The sequence below is a fragment of the Triturus cristatus genome, chromosome 11 (assembly GCF_964204655.1).
Source record: "Triturus cristatus chromosome 11, aTriCri1.1, whole genome shotgun sequence".
NCBI lineage: Eukaryota > Metazoa > Chordata > Amphibia > Caudata > Salamandridae > Triturus > Triturus cristatus.
Window position 1 is genome coordinate 1,087,093,042 of NC_140594.1, and position 16,039 is coordinate 1,087,109,080.

The 16,039-nt window shown below is 40.8% G+C and overlaps 1 protein-coding gene across 12 annotated transcripts in view; it reads left to right on the forward strand.

The window, feature by feature from the left end:
• Positions 1 to 15,619, forward strand: part of TNIK (TRAF2 and NCK interacting kinase) — a 787,085-nt gene extending 771,466 nt beyond the window's left edge. For all 12 annotated transcript variants that reach the window (XM_085635448.1, XM_085635452.1, XM_085635449.1 and 9 more), the window contains 3 exons: positions 8,124 to 8,283; positions 8,421 to 8,560; positions 13,251 to 15,619. In XM_085635448.1, the coding sequence (XP_085491574.1) occupies positions 8,124 to 8,283; positions 8,421 to 8,560; positions 13,251 to 13,334 (384 nt within the window). In that variant the 3' untranslated portion in view covers positions 13,335 to 15,619. The remainder of the gene's footprint in view (positions 1 to 8,123; positions 8,284 to 8,420; positions 8,561 to 13,250) is intronic.
• Positions 15,620 to 16,039: the final 420 nt, after the last annotated feature.

The following is a 16,039-nucleotide window of genomic DNA, read 5'->3' on the forward strand; positions in this document are numbered from 1 at the left end:
TTACATCACACAAGAACAAATTCATTTTGGTAGTAGACATGGGGAGACTAAGTGATTTGACCAGAATCACAGAATGTCGAGCTGAAGTAGAAACTCCAACCTGGTTCCCCAGTTCCAAAGTCTGCAGTTCTGGAAGTAACACCACATCCTCTCCCCTAAGTGCAACATTTAATCAAGTGGTCAACTGGATAAAAAAACATAAAGATAACAAATAATTTAAAAGTGCTTTGTCGCTATTTGAAAACTCAGAAAATATGTCCTTATTTTAGTCTTTTAGAGCACTAACCATAATTTTGATGCCAATAAGACCCTCTCATATATGTAATTTCTAAAGGAAATGCTCTAGGTATTACAGTTTTGATTACATCAAGATGACGTCAGGCGTTCCACACTTTTGTAATAAATATAGAATGTTAGCAATCTAGTTGTTCATTAGGATACTGTTGAGAGGCAGAGGCCAGGGGCACAGACTCTGAAAATTGAAGGCAGGTAGGAGGGTGCAAAGGCAACAATTTAACCACACTGAGCAGGCAGGAAGGGCCGTGTCAGCACAACAGACTATGGAGGGCAGTGGAAAGGGGGGGCAGGGGCAACAAACCAACAATACAGGACTTGCAAGAGAGGCTGTGGCAATGTAATAGACCATTGTGGGCAGAAGGAAGAGGCAATGGTAGTACAACCATACATGCCAACAGACCCGATTCAGCCAGGAAACGTCCAATGTTTTTAAGCTCAAATGGGCTTCATTTGATCTGTCTCCTGTCTACAATCTCCTCTTTTTCAATGTAACTCAAAGGGGAAAATCAATACCCCAGTTGTTTTTCAAAATCTCCCTCTTACCAAGCTCAAAATGTTCGCAAGTATGGTACATTGGATCATGGAAGGAAATGGGGTAGGGACATGGACTTGGATAACAGAGGACAGGAGGGACATGGAGAGGTGCACCAAACTGACCCTGCAGGGCAGGCATCAGGGTTTGCAGCAGCACAATACACCACACAGGGCATGCGGGACGGGAGTGCAGCACAACAATCCATAGAAAGCAAGAGGGAGGGGACCGGACCATGCACATGGACAACAGAGAACAGAGGGGCAAGAGGCAATGGTAGCTAGCTGACCATAATGGACAGACAGGAGAGAAAGCTGCAGCATAACAGACCATAAAGGGCAGGAGGGACGGATCAGGGGCATTACAATGGAACAGACAAGCCAGGAGGGAGGGAGTAGGGGTCTGCACATGTAAACAGAGGGCTGGGGGCAAGGGGGCAGGGCAGGAGCAGCAAGATAGCCATGGAGGTCAGGCAGGATGGGCAGTAGAAGCAAGACACACCATGAAGAGCAACAGTGAGACTGTGATGGCATACACACAGACCATGGAGGGAAGGTGGGAGGGGGTCAGGGGCAGCTAACTGACCACACAGGGAAGGTGGGAGGGGCCATGGCAGCACAGAAGACCATGCATGGCAAGTGGGAGGGTTAGTGGCAGCACAATGGCTATATTGGGCAAGAAGGAGGGTGCAGGGGCATGCACAAAGGACGATGGAGGATAGAAGGGAGGGTCAGGACCTGTGCACAGACAAGAAAGTTCAGGGGAAGGGGCCTCACAATAGACCGTACGGGGCAGGCAGGAGGAGCAGTTGCACCACAACAGACCAGGGAGGGCAGAAGAGTGTGGCAGTACAATGGACCATGTAGGACAGGAGGAAGAGGATAGGAGCATGGCATGTGGACAGGCAGGGTGGAGGTGGCAGGGACAGGTTACAGTCATCTGACAATGCTAGGCAGGTGGGAGGGGAGTGGCAGCTCAACAGAACACTCAGAGTAGATAGGAGTGGCAGGTCCATGGAACATGGTGGGCAAAAAGGATGGAGCAGGGGCATGCACAAAGACATCGGAGGGCAGGGGGAAGGAGAATAGGGGCAGCTAGCTAAGCACAGAGTTTAAGCAGGAGGTCAATGATGGGGCATAGAATTGGGCAATGGAGGGCAGGATGAGTGGACTGGTACATCATACTAAATTGAGGGCAGTGGCAGCACATCAGACCATGCATGGCAGGAGGGAGGAGGCTAGTCCATGGATTCACACAACAGAGGATAGGGAGGAGGGGGATGGGGCAGCAAGCTAACTGTTCAGAGAAGGCTGGTATTAGGAACTTTGTTTTTAAAACGTGTGTCTGTGCGAACTACTTAAAATATGAACAAGTATGCAGCATAATCTCACTTTTATTCAGGAAGAAGAGGACGTTTGTGACTGTGACTCCGGGCTCACTTGGCAGAAACACCCCCTGACCCTCCACCCCCTATCGCAAAATGTAATGCCCGTGAAAAGGGTAGGTGAACACAGTGTTATATAGAACATAGTCCTGAGAGCACGATTGAAAATGAAATCTAGATATAGTGTATGGTATAAACTATGCACCAAAAAGTGTGATATAAGATGAACCGGGCATGAAATATAATATGCAATACATTGTGCGCAATGACAGATTCATTGGAGGGCGCGAGATAGCACAGGCATTAGCGCGTGCTATGCGATATGCGCCTTGGAGTGTAATATGCACAGGGCAGTGTTGTGTAACCTAACTAGTCTCTAAAGTTGTAATATAAAATATGTGCTGGGGAGTGTAACGTTGCATATGCACTGTGACAAAGATATGGATCCCAGATTGTAATATGTATGGCATAGCACTGTGCGTTATAACATAGGCATCGAGGAAGGCACGTTAGATGGGGCAATATAACCCGTGCGAAGGCAAGTGTGGCATGACATATTCACGGGGTGGTGTTACAGTGCACATGGGCTAGAGAGTGTCATAGCATATGCACTAGCTGGTGGAATACAACACAGAGGTGTGTGGCACTCGGCAGGCAATGGTGGGTGTAACACAGCATTGGGCTCTGCCAGGAGCGCACTGTGACTCTCAAGTGATGTTCGTCCCCTTTCCAGAGAGTAAAATAAAAAGGATTACACATCCGGCAGTGGATGTGTGTTTTATTAACCGTGAGGGGGGTTTCTTACATTGCTTTGGTCGAATTTTTGTCGAATCCCCTTTGAATGGCTTGGTGTGCATGTGTATTAAATGTGCCCGTCAATAGCTACCCATGTTTGTATAAATAAACGACAAGGGTGTCTACCGGGATTAGGCACGGTAGGGCATCAGACATGTCAGAGCTTCACTAGTGGTGTAAATACATTCCACGTGGATTCATTGTATGCATAGTCGCCTTTTAATGAATATCACGCAAATCGTCATGGTGATAGGTACGTACGGTTTGTCCAGCATGTCCTAGGTGTGTCTATAAATATATATTTTTTTAAAATAATAAAAAACAGTGGCCGGCCCTGGGGATTGGGGTCAAAAAAATATAATTAGGAGACAGGCCCTGGGGGATGGGGTCATCGGGGCCAATAAATTAGAATAAGAAGGGGAACCACACAGCCCCCCTTCTTAATAAATTAAAATAAATAAAAGACCGGCATCTTGCCGGAGGCCACGCCCCCTCCTTGCAGCACTCTACAAACGCGCCCCCTGGAGAGTTGTAAGTTGGGGAATTAATTCCTCTTCAATACTGAGGGTCCCTGAGGGCCAACTAGCCCAACAGGCATCTCCAGTATGCGCCAGGGAGCTGCGCTGCAGACGGGTGTTCTGAGGCCAAGCCCCTTTTTACACCTCTCTGCAACGCAGCTCTGTGACGCTTACTGGAGGTACCTAGTGGTCTAGTTTGACCCTAGGGACCCTTAGGATTCAAGGGGACTTAATCTCTCAACTTAGAACAGCCACAGGACGCGTTTACACAGTGGTGAAGGGAGGGGACGGGGCCTGAGGTGACGTGTGCAAACACGCACTATGGCACGTTTTAAATTGGGGATATAATTTCCCTTCAATACTGAGGGCCCCTGGGGGCTAACTAGCCCACCAAGTGCTTCCAGTAAGCGCCACTGAGCTGCATTGCAGAGAGGTGGTCCAGGCCGTGCCACTTTTTACACCTCTCTGCAACGCAGCTCTGTGGTACTTACTGGAGGTACCTAGTGGGCTAGTTGGACCGTAGGGACCCTCAGGAGTCAAATGAACTTAATCTCCCAACTAAAAACGGACACAGGGTGTGTTTACACAGTGGTGAAGGGAGGGGACGGGGCCTGACTTAACGTGTGCAAAAACGCCCTGTGGTCTGTTTTAAGAGGTAGTTTTAACCCCCCTGCCCTATTATATACTAGGGGCTTACAGAGGAGGTCATGCTAATCACAGGGGGACCCCAACGCATAATGTTCCCTAGTGTATCTAGGTGTTTTCACTGTATTCTAAGTGTCTTTTAACATAGCACTGGCTCTAGGACTGGTTAGTCAGACTCAGTTAACACCAGTATCCGTCTGAAAAAGTTGAGGGTACAGGATGATTTTGCAACAAGGATTCTTTCTGCTCTTCTTTTTGTTCTTTCTGCACGTTATCCTTCTTCCTGCACTTTTCTTCGTCTTTGAGGACTTCTGTTGCTTTTTCTGCACTTCTTGTTTTTCTTTCTGTGCATTTTTTCTTCTTTCTTCACATGTCCTATCTCTGTAGGGATAGTTAGAAATTAGCATTTAAAAAACCTTTGAAATTCACAGAAAAAAACATAGGTTTCAGGCACGTTATAGTTAGGAATTAGCATTTAAAAAACCTCAGAAATTCACCAAAAAAACCATAGGTTTCAGGGGTGTTATAGTTAGCTGGACTTTTCACTTGTACAAAACCATTGAAATTCCCCTGTTATAGTTAGTTCAGCTAACTATAACTCGCGCGCCCGCAATGCACTGCTGATGACGTCACATATTACATCACTCATGACATGGTCAGTGACATCACTCATGACATCACTGATGACATCTCAAATTACATCACTGATGACATCACTGATGACATCATCCTTGTGATAGAGTGGCAGACCTCCTCTCACCCTAATATAACCTTTGATGCACACATTCAAAAATAGAGACTAAAATTTTCAAAACAATGGACATACCAATACCAGTTACAACAACCTCTTCAGTAATTCTAAGATCTACATACACATCCACTCATTCACCAACAGTCCTATACAGTCACTCATACATGTACTCACTCATCATATGTACTCATACACCTATACATCCTGTTACACAATGCCACTCATCCATAGAGTTACTCACACACATAGTCACTCATGCTAATAAAGAATCAAACATACATTTACTTGCATATACAGTTATACATACACCACCACACTTACTTCTACGGAAACTTACACATACTTAGTCTTTTAAACAATCACTTATAGAAACACATACTTATTCATACAGGAACTCTTTCAATCTCTCACTCTCACATATACTCACTTATATACACCAATAGTCACATATACTAGTTTAAAACATATGTAGTTACTCATAAAGACACTATTGAGACAGTCATTCACTCACTAACACACCCTTACACACACTCATCCACCCATACAGTCATGCACACATGCTGTCTTCAACACATACAAACAGTGAGTCACTCGTTCATGCACCTATGCACTACGTAATACCCCCAACCGAACCATGCAGACACTCAGACTGATACTCAAAAAACCAACTAATAACCTATATAGACACCCATGTAGCTACTCACCAACCCATGCAGCCACTTATACACAAAGTGAGAGACTGATACAGATATTTACATATTTAAACATTACTCACTAAGCCATGTATTCACTGATACACTTAATCAGTCAGTTACACAATCAATTTTTCAAAAACAAATCATCCATTTAGACACTTATATACCCATTTATTCTTCCATCATTGTTTAGATATACATATATAAAACATATTTAATTTTCAGAAAAACAGACATTCACTGGATGATGTCCTCAGTGATGTCATCAGTGATGTCATTTCAGATGTCATCAGTGATGTCATGAGTGATGTCACTGACCATGTCATGAGTGATGTAATATGTGACGTCATCAGCAGTGCATTGCGGGCGCGCGAGTTATAGTTAGCTGAACTAACTATAACGGGGGAATTTCAATGGTTTTGTACAAGTGAAAAGTCCAGCTAACTATAACACCCCTGAAACCTATGGTTTTTTTCAGTGAATTTCTGAAGTTTTTTTAAATGCTGATTCCTAACTATAACGTGCCTGAAACCTATGGTTTTTTCTGTGAATATATATATATATATATATATATATATATATATATATATATATATATATATATATATTAAACTTCTATCTGAGAAAGCTCCCACAGTGGTGAAAACATTTCAAGTTAAAAGGACCAACGTGATAAAGCCTGCTTACACATGATGAAGTTACTTAAAAATCAATTACTCATAAATACCCGGACCACACCAACCACCACTGGCGACTTTAAGTTGATATCATCCTTCTGCTAGTTTAATGAGTCTCATATACTCCTATGTATAAATAGCACACAGATTTATGAGGACCCAGGTTTCTAATATGCGCATATTAATTCATACTGTCTTAATAGTTAAAGTTCTAATATTTCTATGGAGCCCTATTCTCAAAAAATGATGAAGCCAAAGTTATTCACTCCTGTTTATTAAGACCAGAACGATGAGGTGCCCAGGACATCTGCTTTAATGTCATAGAAATATGTGAAACAATTACTCTCTCTGTGACCTCCTCATATAGTTGAAGGAGAGGACCACCCACAAACCCCACAAGACGCCAATTATTTAATGGTACTTGGTGGCTGCTAATTGAAGTCTGCTTTTCATGCTGTTTGTCACTGTCGTAAGTATTGCATGACTGAGTTTACTAGATGTTTTCAGAAATGCAAAACGTTGTTCCTTACTGTTAATTTTTAATTTCTGATAGCTTTATCAATCGACATCTATGGATTGATCATAATTTTTGTCATCTAACATAACAGTCCATGTGCAAGTGTACTAGCAAGTTCTGAAGATCTGCAGTGCTTGAAGACTACACTTAAAGATTATAGGGTGATTGCATAGATAGATACATACATTTGCAATTGGTCCTATTTTTTCCAGAAATTTGTGTCAGCTAGGGAAATGTTCATTACAACTGCTATCATCCCACAAACTTTGATTGCAGATTAGTCTTCTACACCACCACCACAATCTGTGAACTCAGGAGAGGTTGACACCTATTGGCATTTTACAATTGTATCACCCAATTAGACTGTTGTAGCATTTTGTCACTACTTAGCTCCTACCATATGCACGATCACCAAGGATCTAGCCCTGTCAGCATTGTATGATATAAAGATGGATGTGGATGGTGTCAGTGTCTGTAAATTAAAAATGTTGGATTTGTTGTCTACCTTTGAAACTATCGGCCAACCACTCCTTCTATACTGCCTGGCCCAGGCTGGAATTCAAAGCAAAAGACACACAATTCAAAAGCATGCTACATTCAATGATTTATCATAGAAAGAACAAACTATGGCTCTCTCCTCTTACAATGTTCTACCTAGAACAGTCCGCTAGAGACCCTTCAAGGTTCTGCCATTTCCTAATGCTTCTCAACTACTCTAAATATTATCTGACAACTGTGCTTCCTGCCTGTATATCAAAGAAACACAACTTATCAGTCTGAAATATTTGTCTTCAGTATGGTCGGTCTTTTCCTGGTGCCCCTGTCATGCAATGATAAGATGATGGATGTCTGTAATTCGGACCAGGATGCAGATCCTTCTTAATAAATTTAACTCACAACTTTCTGTATAGGGGATGGTGTCATCAGAGCCAGCTGTTGCAAAAGATCAGGCCCAGCATCCTAATCATAATGTGTATGGCTTAAGGCCTTGCTCTCTTGGTTTTGCAGGAGCATTCCAGGAACCTCGGAAGATTATGACAAGCGGGCCCTGAAGTAGGGGCGCTGAGCGCAGAGTATGGAGATTTTTAAAGAAAAGACTAGGATTATTTATAACGCATAATATATCATCTGAGTTCAAATAAAAACCTGAAATTCCTTGTACTAAAGTTTTTCAGTGAAAAAAATAGTTTCAAATAAATGCAGTGCTGGGCAGTGATAAAATGTTCAGGGTTTATTTCTTTAATTGTTTTATGCAGCTCACATGTAATATATTGTACCATTGTGACTGGATCTTGTGTTTTTTTTATGGTAGATTCAAGGTAATGTGACACCTCATGCCATTGTAATCCTGCCAAAAACAGATGGTATGGAAATGCTGGTGTGTTATGAAGATGAAGGAGTGTATGTTAACACATATGGTCGGATAACTAAAGACGTGGTGCTTCAGTGGGGAGAAATGCCCACCTCTGTTGGTATGTCATTTTTAAATAAATACGTTTTAAAATTGCCTTTATTAATAGTTCTCCTTTTATGTTTAGTGATTTCATTGTGTGCTGATAAGATTTTGTTACCTGTTGGCACATTTCATAAAATCATTTTGTTTTCACAGCCTATATCCATTCCAATCAAATAATGGGCTGGGGAGAAAAAGCTATTGAAATCCGCTCCGTGGAAACAGGACACTTGGATGGCGTATTTATGCATAAGCGAGCGCAACGATTAAAATTTTTATGTGAGAGGAACGATAAGGTAAGCAAATTTGAGCACTGTACTATTAAATAATTATTGAAATATATAATTGAGGTCCTGTACCAAAATCTCACACATGTTCATTCGCTCTTGCATGTGTGCAGACTTACAAATATCTTGATTTAGGAAATCCTCATCAGTCACCTCTTTTTCAAAGTATTCTTTGAAAACGTTTGTGAAATCTAAAGTAGTCACATCAATGGTATTTTGCATTCAGAATTGCACATAGCACATATTTAAGTCCAATGTCCACAAATCCACTTCTTTAAACATCCTCACCAAGTTTAGGATTGTTCCATTACAACCCTAGAAAGACGTTTATCCCTGCACTTGACAGTAGTACACTGCTGACCATTTCCAGGGGATATGGGTCAGGAAAATAACGTTGGAAGCGCTCACAAGTTATCCACAGTAATAGGCCCTTCAGCTCATTTGACATCCCTGACCTAGAATTCACTCATGTGCAATATTATGCCATTGTGGGGTAATATTGCAAGTTACTAAATGGATTTACAAGTCTAAGTACACCTTATATAAATGCCTTGCCATTGTAAATCTAGTCATTCGCTCCAACGTCCATGCTCAAATGGCTTTGTGAATTTGGCTCATTGTGTATTAATTGTATTGTGTATCTGATATCAAGTTTGATAGTTATTTTGAATAACACCATAAGCCTTTCTAGAGGGAAAGCAGTCTTAGCAATTGATGATTGATTTTTAGGAGAGACTAATTTAATAGATTAAGACTACCGGCGGAGGTCACTCGGATATTTAAGTTCTAATTGGTTCTAAGCAGTGAAACAGATTGCCCATCCAATTGCATAGGATCCAGACTTTGCTAAGCTGATTGGCAACATTTACTTATTTTTGGTTATCTGTGCAGTAGGGACAGAAGGGCATTTAAGTGCCGAGATGCTCCTCTCAGGTTATTTTATCCTTTAGAAACAGTAAATTAAAAAATGCCTCATTTTCAGTCATCCTACTTTTACAAGTTATGGTGACTGTATTTTGAGAGCATTTCCATGACTGTGTGATTACTATCTATGAAATTTAAACTCACAGGTATCCTCCTATGAATAGTGGACTAAGTGTGTATGCATTTCAATGCAGGCTGATGTGCCTAAATTCCAAAAGAAAAGCACAGACTGGAAATTAACAATGAGCTCAAGCAAATTAATAGTACAGCACCACCTTTAGTATATTTGTTAAATAATACTTGTTTTAAAGGTCATCTTAAATTAGTAAGTATGAAAGTAGTTTTATAATTGTAGTGCAAAAATTAATTATACCTTGATCTTCTGATCAGACTCTCATTGAAGACAATGGGTTATATTATACCAGCTGAATAGGGTGATGTGCTTCCTTTTTTTCATATCATTTAATAAGTATTTGATTAGGAATGGACTTGAGTGAAATCATATTAGACATTGGTAAGTAGTGGAAATTGTAATTGTAGCAGCAACAGCTGGCTAACTAAACCTAAATCTCACCTGCGTGATAAAGGTTACAATGAGGGAAGTGGACTGTGCATTATTTTAATTCTCTGCATTTCTTGTGTATCACTGTGGTGATTGTTTCTCCATTAAGCGTTTGCTTCTGGCTGAGTAGGAGATAGTTGTTAGTTAGTTCTTCTTTCCAGCTCATAACTGGAGAAAGCTATCCAATGTGAAAAATGTTCCCTGTTGTGCAGTGGGCATGATGAGGTGACTTGTCTGCAGTGTCAACATTGTGGTCAGTGCCAGTAATGGAATTAGTGCAAACGTTTTTGTACTTTTTTCAGGGGAAGGAAAACATTTACTTGTGTGCAGAGCTTCCTGGGGATATGATGGAAATGCTGCATTATGTTGTTCTTATGTTGGACTTTGTAAAACATCATCATTGACTTCCTGAAGAGTGTGCCCTGCATCAGTGACATCACCTCTACATAGTTGGTTTGTGATACCCTCATTGTACACCATCACGCAAAAGGCTTAACCCTGTAGTTTCTCCAAAATGCTAACCTGAATGATGCAGAAGAACATTCTACATTACAAATGTAAATGTAAATGTCAAGGTACTTATAGAGCGCACTGTCACCAGACGGCCACCTTGCGGTGTCGCCTTTTGCGGTTTCCTGGCGCTGATACTCATACCGCTGTGGAACCCCTCCTGGCTTTCCCTGTGAAGTGTCCACTCCTGGGCTCCCCCAGGGTGAATCCAGGCATCCTTAGCGCTGTTGGGGCCGGTGTGGAGGCTAAGCAAGCTATTGCCCAGAGTTGCAGCGTGGGGCCTGTGATTAGAATAGGCACCGAGGCGAGAATAGACAGGTCCGAGGAAATTGAGCCCGAACCCCGCCGAGGCGGGAATCGAACCCTGGTCCCTGGCCAGAACTCTGCTTCAGGGTCTGCCACTCTAACCATTGAGCCACACTCCTCCACTACAAGGCCCAAACCTGATGCAACATTCTGATTCTTGATCCCCTTAACTAAAGAAGAAGTTTTACATCTTCTTATTTCTTGCAACAAATCTTGCTTTCGCCTCTCATTACTGCCCACCTGTCATCACCAGGTTCATCATCTTATCTGACATATGCTCAAAGGATATCAAGCCTCTGCTGAAGAAACTAAATGTGGACCGTACAAACTTTGAAAACTTTAGATATATTACCAAAGTATGTTTCATGGGTAATCAGAGCAACAGGGCAGCCTTCTGCCAGCTCTCTGTATGCCTCTAGTAAAGCACCCTTCTATTGGGACCCCAAACTTGGTTCCTCCTCTGACACCACACCAACACAGTTGAATTGCTGCCTGGAACCAGAACATTCACAAGACTCCTACTTGACCTTTCGGAGGTATTTTGTCAAAGCACTTACTGCCCACTTTTCCAATCATCACCCCCAAACTTGAATCGGGTGTCCTACAAGGGTCTATTATTTCATCATTACTTTTCAGTGCCTCCTTGAATCCTCTTCCAGACACCATCACAACATTCATTCTCTCCTTTTACAACACAATAGATCACAACCATATGAACCATAAAGCTATAAAAATTCATTTAGACTGCTTGGTGCTTTCATGCTAGCAGTAGGAAAATGGATGCCCTGCCACTACCTGAAACTTGTACAACACAATCACAAAATCATGGAAAATTGTGCAACTTCAACCTTTTCGCCTGGAGGCCTAAAATAACTTGGAGCACCCCTTATTTTTATACCAACAAGGTCAGAAACACAGAATAGGCATGGATACTGAACTCCCACTGCCTCGTGTAAATGAGCAATGCAGTCTTCCACATACGGGGACCCCGAGATGTTTCCCTTTCCCATTCGTCCTTCAACAGGTCAATGCTACCATCACATTGGCATGTGTCTAAGTATACCACACCAATGAAATACACTTCAAACTTCACTTCAAACTGCAGCTTTTCTTCTATGCAGAGTGCAGTGGCTTGAAATAAAAGCTACTAGATCCCTTCTTCATATACAAATAAAGGGGCCATATACCACAGCCTTCATTTTATCTTTGGTCTATCATCCAGGAAGGGCACTTCAGGTTGAAAGAGACACTTCCATGAATATTGCTAGACACTGAAATTCTTCATAGACAGCCAACATTTGATACTTACTCCCAAACCAAATAAGAAACCTCTTAAATCACATACAAATCCAGAGAGCAATGAAGATGTGATTGTCTCCCCTTTCATGTAAAAACCAGTATCTGGCTGCTGTGATATGATGGGAGCACCCTTCTGACCCTAGTGTGTCAACATACATGCTGACTATCCTAACAATGCACCCATGCCCTGGCGTGCAGCAAAGTGAAAAAGGATTGCATACTAAATATGGGCTGCCCTTGTGGTAGTAACATAATTTACAAATGTCAATACAGTATGCAATAGTGTCTGTCTGGGATGGTGTTCCAGGAAAGTCATCAAGTATAACCTATCAGGATATTGGTTTCTATAATGTGTGGACTGTTTTCATCATTCTCTGGAAACAGCCCCCAACTTAAAACTGGTTATCTGCTTCAACCACAACATGGGTCTCATTATGGCTCACCAGCCTGTTCCCCTGCTGGGAGAACACGCTGTAAGAATCTATCTCCACAATCAATCCCTACAACTGGCCCCCTGCTGATAGACCTTTTTGGCCTGTTGTACTTGAAACACATCAGTAGATGGATCCCCAACACAGTCACCTATCAGCAGACCCTTGAAAGGACTGTAAATTGACAGCCACAATCTGTAGTAAAGCAAAATTCTTGGAGCTTTAAAAAACAGCATCTAATTAAATATATAAATTAACATGAAATCATATATAAAAACAGCATATTTGTAAAGAGACTCGCAGTGTTGTGGACGGAACCTGTTACTACTATAAGGAACCTTTGTGCCACAGACTGTATAGACTAACACACCTGGATGCACACACAGACACATACTACATTCAAAATATACATTGCGAAACTAACCTCTTTTATGAAATGAAAAATTCACACAATTATTAATGCTGTAAAGAAAGTAGAAGGATCATTTCAGTTCATTAAATCGAATGTTTTACAGAAGTAAAAATAAAATATATATTGAATATTTTTATTATAATTATTAGCACAATTTCCAATGAAAACATGAATAATTGTTGATGGGTTTTTGTGATATTGACTGTAAAATATGGAATAATTTGTGCCTGAGTAAACTTTATCTTCATTTTCCAGGTGTTTTTTGCCTCTGTTCGATCTGGAGGAAGCAGCCAAGTTTTCTTCATGACTCTCAATAGAAACTCTATGATGAACTGGTAACAGCCCACCACTTAGCACTTTCCTTTATGGCATTATTTCTAAAGACTTTTGAACTCGTGGACTAACGCTGAAGAAGCAGTTCTGTACGGACTTGTGAAAACGCACACAGCTCCTTTGAAATGAAACGCAGTGCATTTAACTCAGTGGGTTGGGACACTGCTGCGGAGAAGGCGTGCCTGGAATCCCACGCAACACTGGACAAGAGGAAAATGCAACTACTTCTGAACTGGGAATACAATCGTTTGAGGCCTACTGGTTAAGCTGTGTTATAGTGGCTTGTGAAATTTTACATTTTCTTTGTCTCTTACTTTGTAAGAATGGGGAAGGAATTTGTCTTGAAAAAATGAGCCAGTCGTTAATTCTGTCTACCTGATCTAGCATTAAATATAGGTTGAAAAATTAGCAATTTAAAACGGTGAGACAGCACAATAAATGTACCTTTTATCTCTGAGCTGAAGGCCATAACTGTATAGCTGGGTAATTTTAACATTTTTAGCCTTCACCGACTTAAATGTTGCCTTTTGCCAGCAACTGCATAATGAGATTTTTTTAAGAACAACATAATGGTTTCCTCTACTTTTTGGGAAACTTGTTTTTAAGTGGCTAGCCTACTAGCCTTAGACTGAAGCCAATCAATACCATTTTAGTAAATCTGTCATTCCATATGTTATATGGATATTAACATATAGGTGTGTGTTGATATGGAAAGTAGTGCAATTTCTAGAGCTTCTCTTAATGATATAGGCTCCCATTGGCATACTGCTGACACCCCAACCGGTCAGGTTACAGTAAAGGTTCAAACATACAAAAAAGTGAAAATAACAGAACTGGGGTGTGCAACAATGGCAAATAAAAGCACAGAGCCAGGTGAACTATAGGGCTAACAAAAGGACATCCCTAGTGTGGCAAGAATACATTCTGTGTGTAAGACAATGCTATGGTAAACATGGCAACTTAATGTGGTAACTTCCAACATTTGCTATCTCAGGGCCAAAATGGTGCCTGCCTTCCACAGAATTACTGCACGCTACATCATCTGGGTGACTTTGGTGCTATAGAACTGGGCTGACACAGTGTGGGGGACAGGAAATCACACATTACCAATATTTTGTAGCATGATTTGGCAGAGCTTAAGAAAGAATGCTTCGAATGACAAAATAAATTATAAAGTTGCCTTCTAAAACATTGATGGCATAGGTCAGGAGTGGTAAGAACCTGCACATAAGGACAGAATTTTCGACATTGCTTGTGCCTTTTCCAAGTATGCTGGTGCAAGTTTGGCAGTGTGTTCATCCGCCATAAAAATACGCCTATCAAGACGTTAGGTCTTTTGAGAGTTAACCTTCATGAAAACTTTATTTTGACCAGCAAGGAGAAGAAGTGTAGACACCCAAAATTACCCAACATACAGTGAATAACCACATCTTTGCAGAGTTATGATGTATTTAGTTAAGTGTGTCCTTAGAAATTCTTTACCCCAAATGGTTTCACTTTTTTCTAGAGCTACAAGCATGGCTGCCTGTGGTAATAGGGTGTTGCATACAAATCTGTGTTGCGCTTCCTGTTTTTAACCTACCTCGTTTTTTATTGTTTGTTTATGTTTTGCTGTTAAGGCAGCTGTGTTACCACTCCAGATCCAGAGCAAGCTATTGTGGCAATTTAGGTTGTATGGGAAATAATACATTTATTTAAAAATAATTCCTTGTAAGCACATTAAATAAGGTGCAGCTGTACATCAATTAAAATATTTGCATATAATTGGAAAGACAAAGGAACACAATTGTAACGTTTAAATGAGAGATGGAGCGGGGACATATTGGACATTCATAACTACACCACAGACATTTCAGTCATTTTCTGACGGGATATTTCAATTAGCAATAACTAGATAAAGATTTTAGCAATCTTTGTTATTGTTAGAAACTATTCATCTCTCTGACTGCACAATGTTATTGCCATAATGTCTTTTTAATGCTTCCGTGATTATCTTTTAGGTAGATGCTTCTTTCATTATGTTGCAAACAGGTAGTTCTTTATTAAAGCAACACGTTCTAAATACACAGCTTTAAATCATTTTCTATTGTGGGTTTTTGGGTACAGTCAAACAATAAAAGGGAATCATTGTGTTTAAACATAAGGTAGTTTGTGAATGTATTTTTTAAGACAGGGACACTTCGGAAGAATTCACATTAAGCAAATATTGCAGTCTTGTTTACAGTATGTACATTAACATAAACAAAGCATTTCTGGTGCCAACAAAAATAAAACACAAAATGTAAAGTTCATATTTTTGGCTTTTATATTTTTGTACAGCGAGTAAATGTTCTATATGTTAACTATATTTATTAGCATTAACATATTTCAAGTGTGGTTGATTAGCATGCACATATTTGCAGCTGAAATTTTTAAGGGAAGCCGAAAGTTTACATCAAGACATAGGTTTGTCCTGTTGGTTCAGTTTAAAAATTATAAAAATGTAGTTTCATTCTTTTTACTGTTTTAAATAAGAATGTTGTTTTAAGATGCCTCCATGATTACCCTTTGAATTTTGAAACACTTCTAATGTGTTATGTCTGAAACATCCTGAAAACACTTCCAGCATTTCCTTTGTAGATCTTTATAAAGGAGCTTCACCAACATTCACAAGATGGCTAGTGCTCACCCCACTTGACCGAAGCACCGATGCTGACATCTAAGCTCGATCA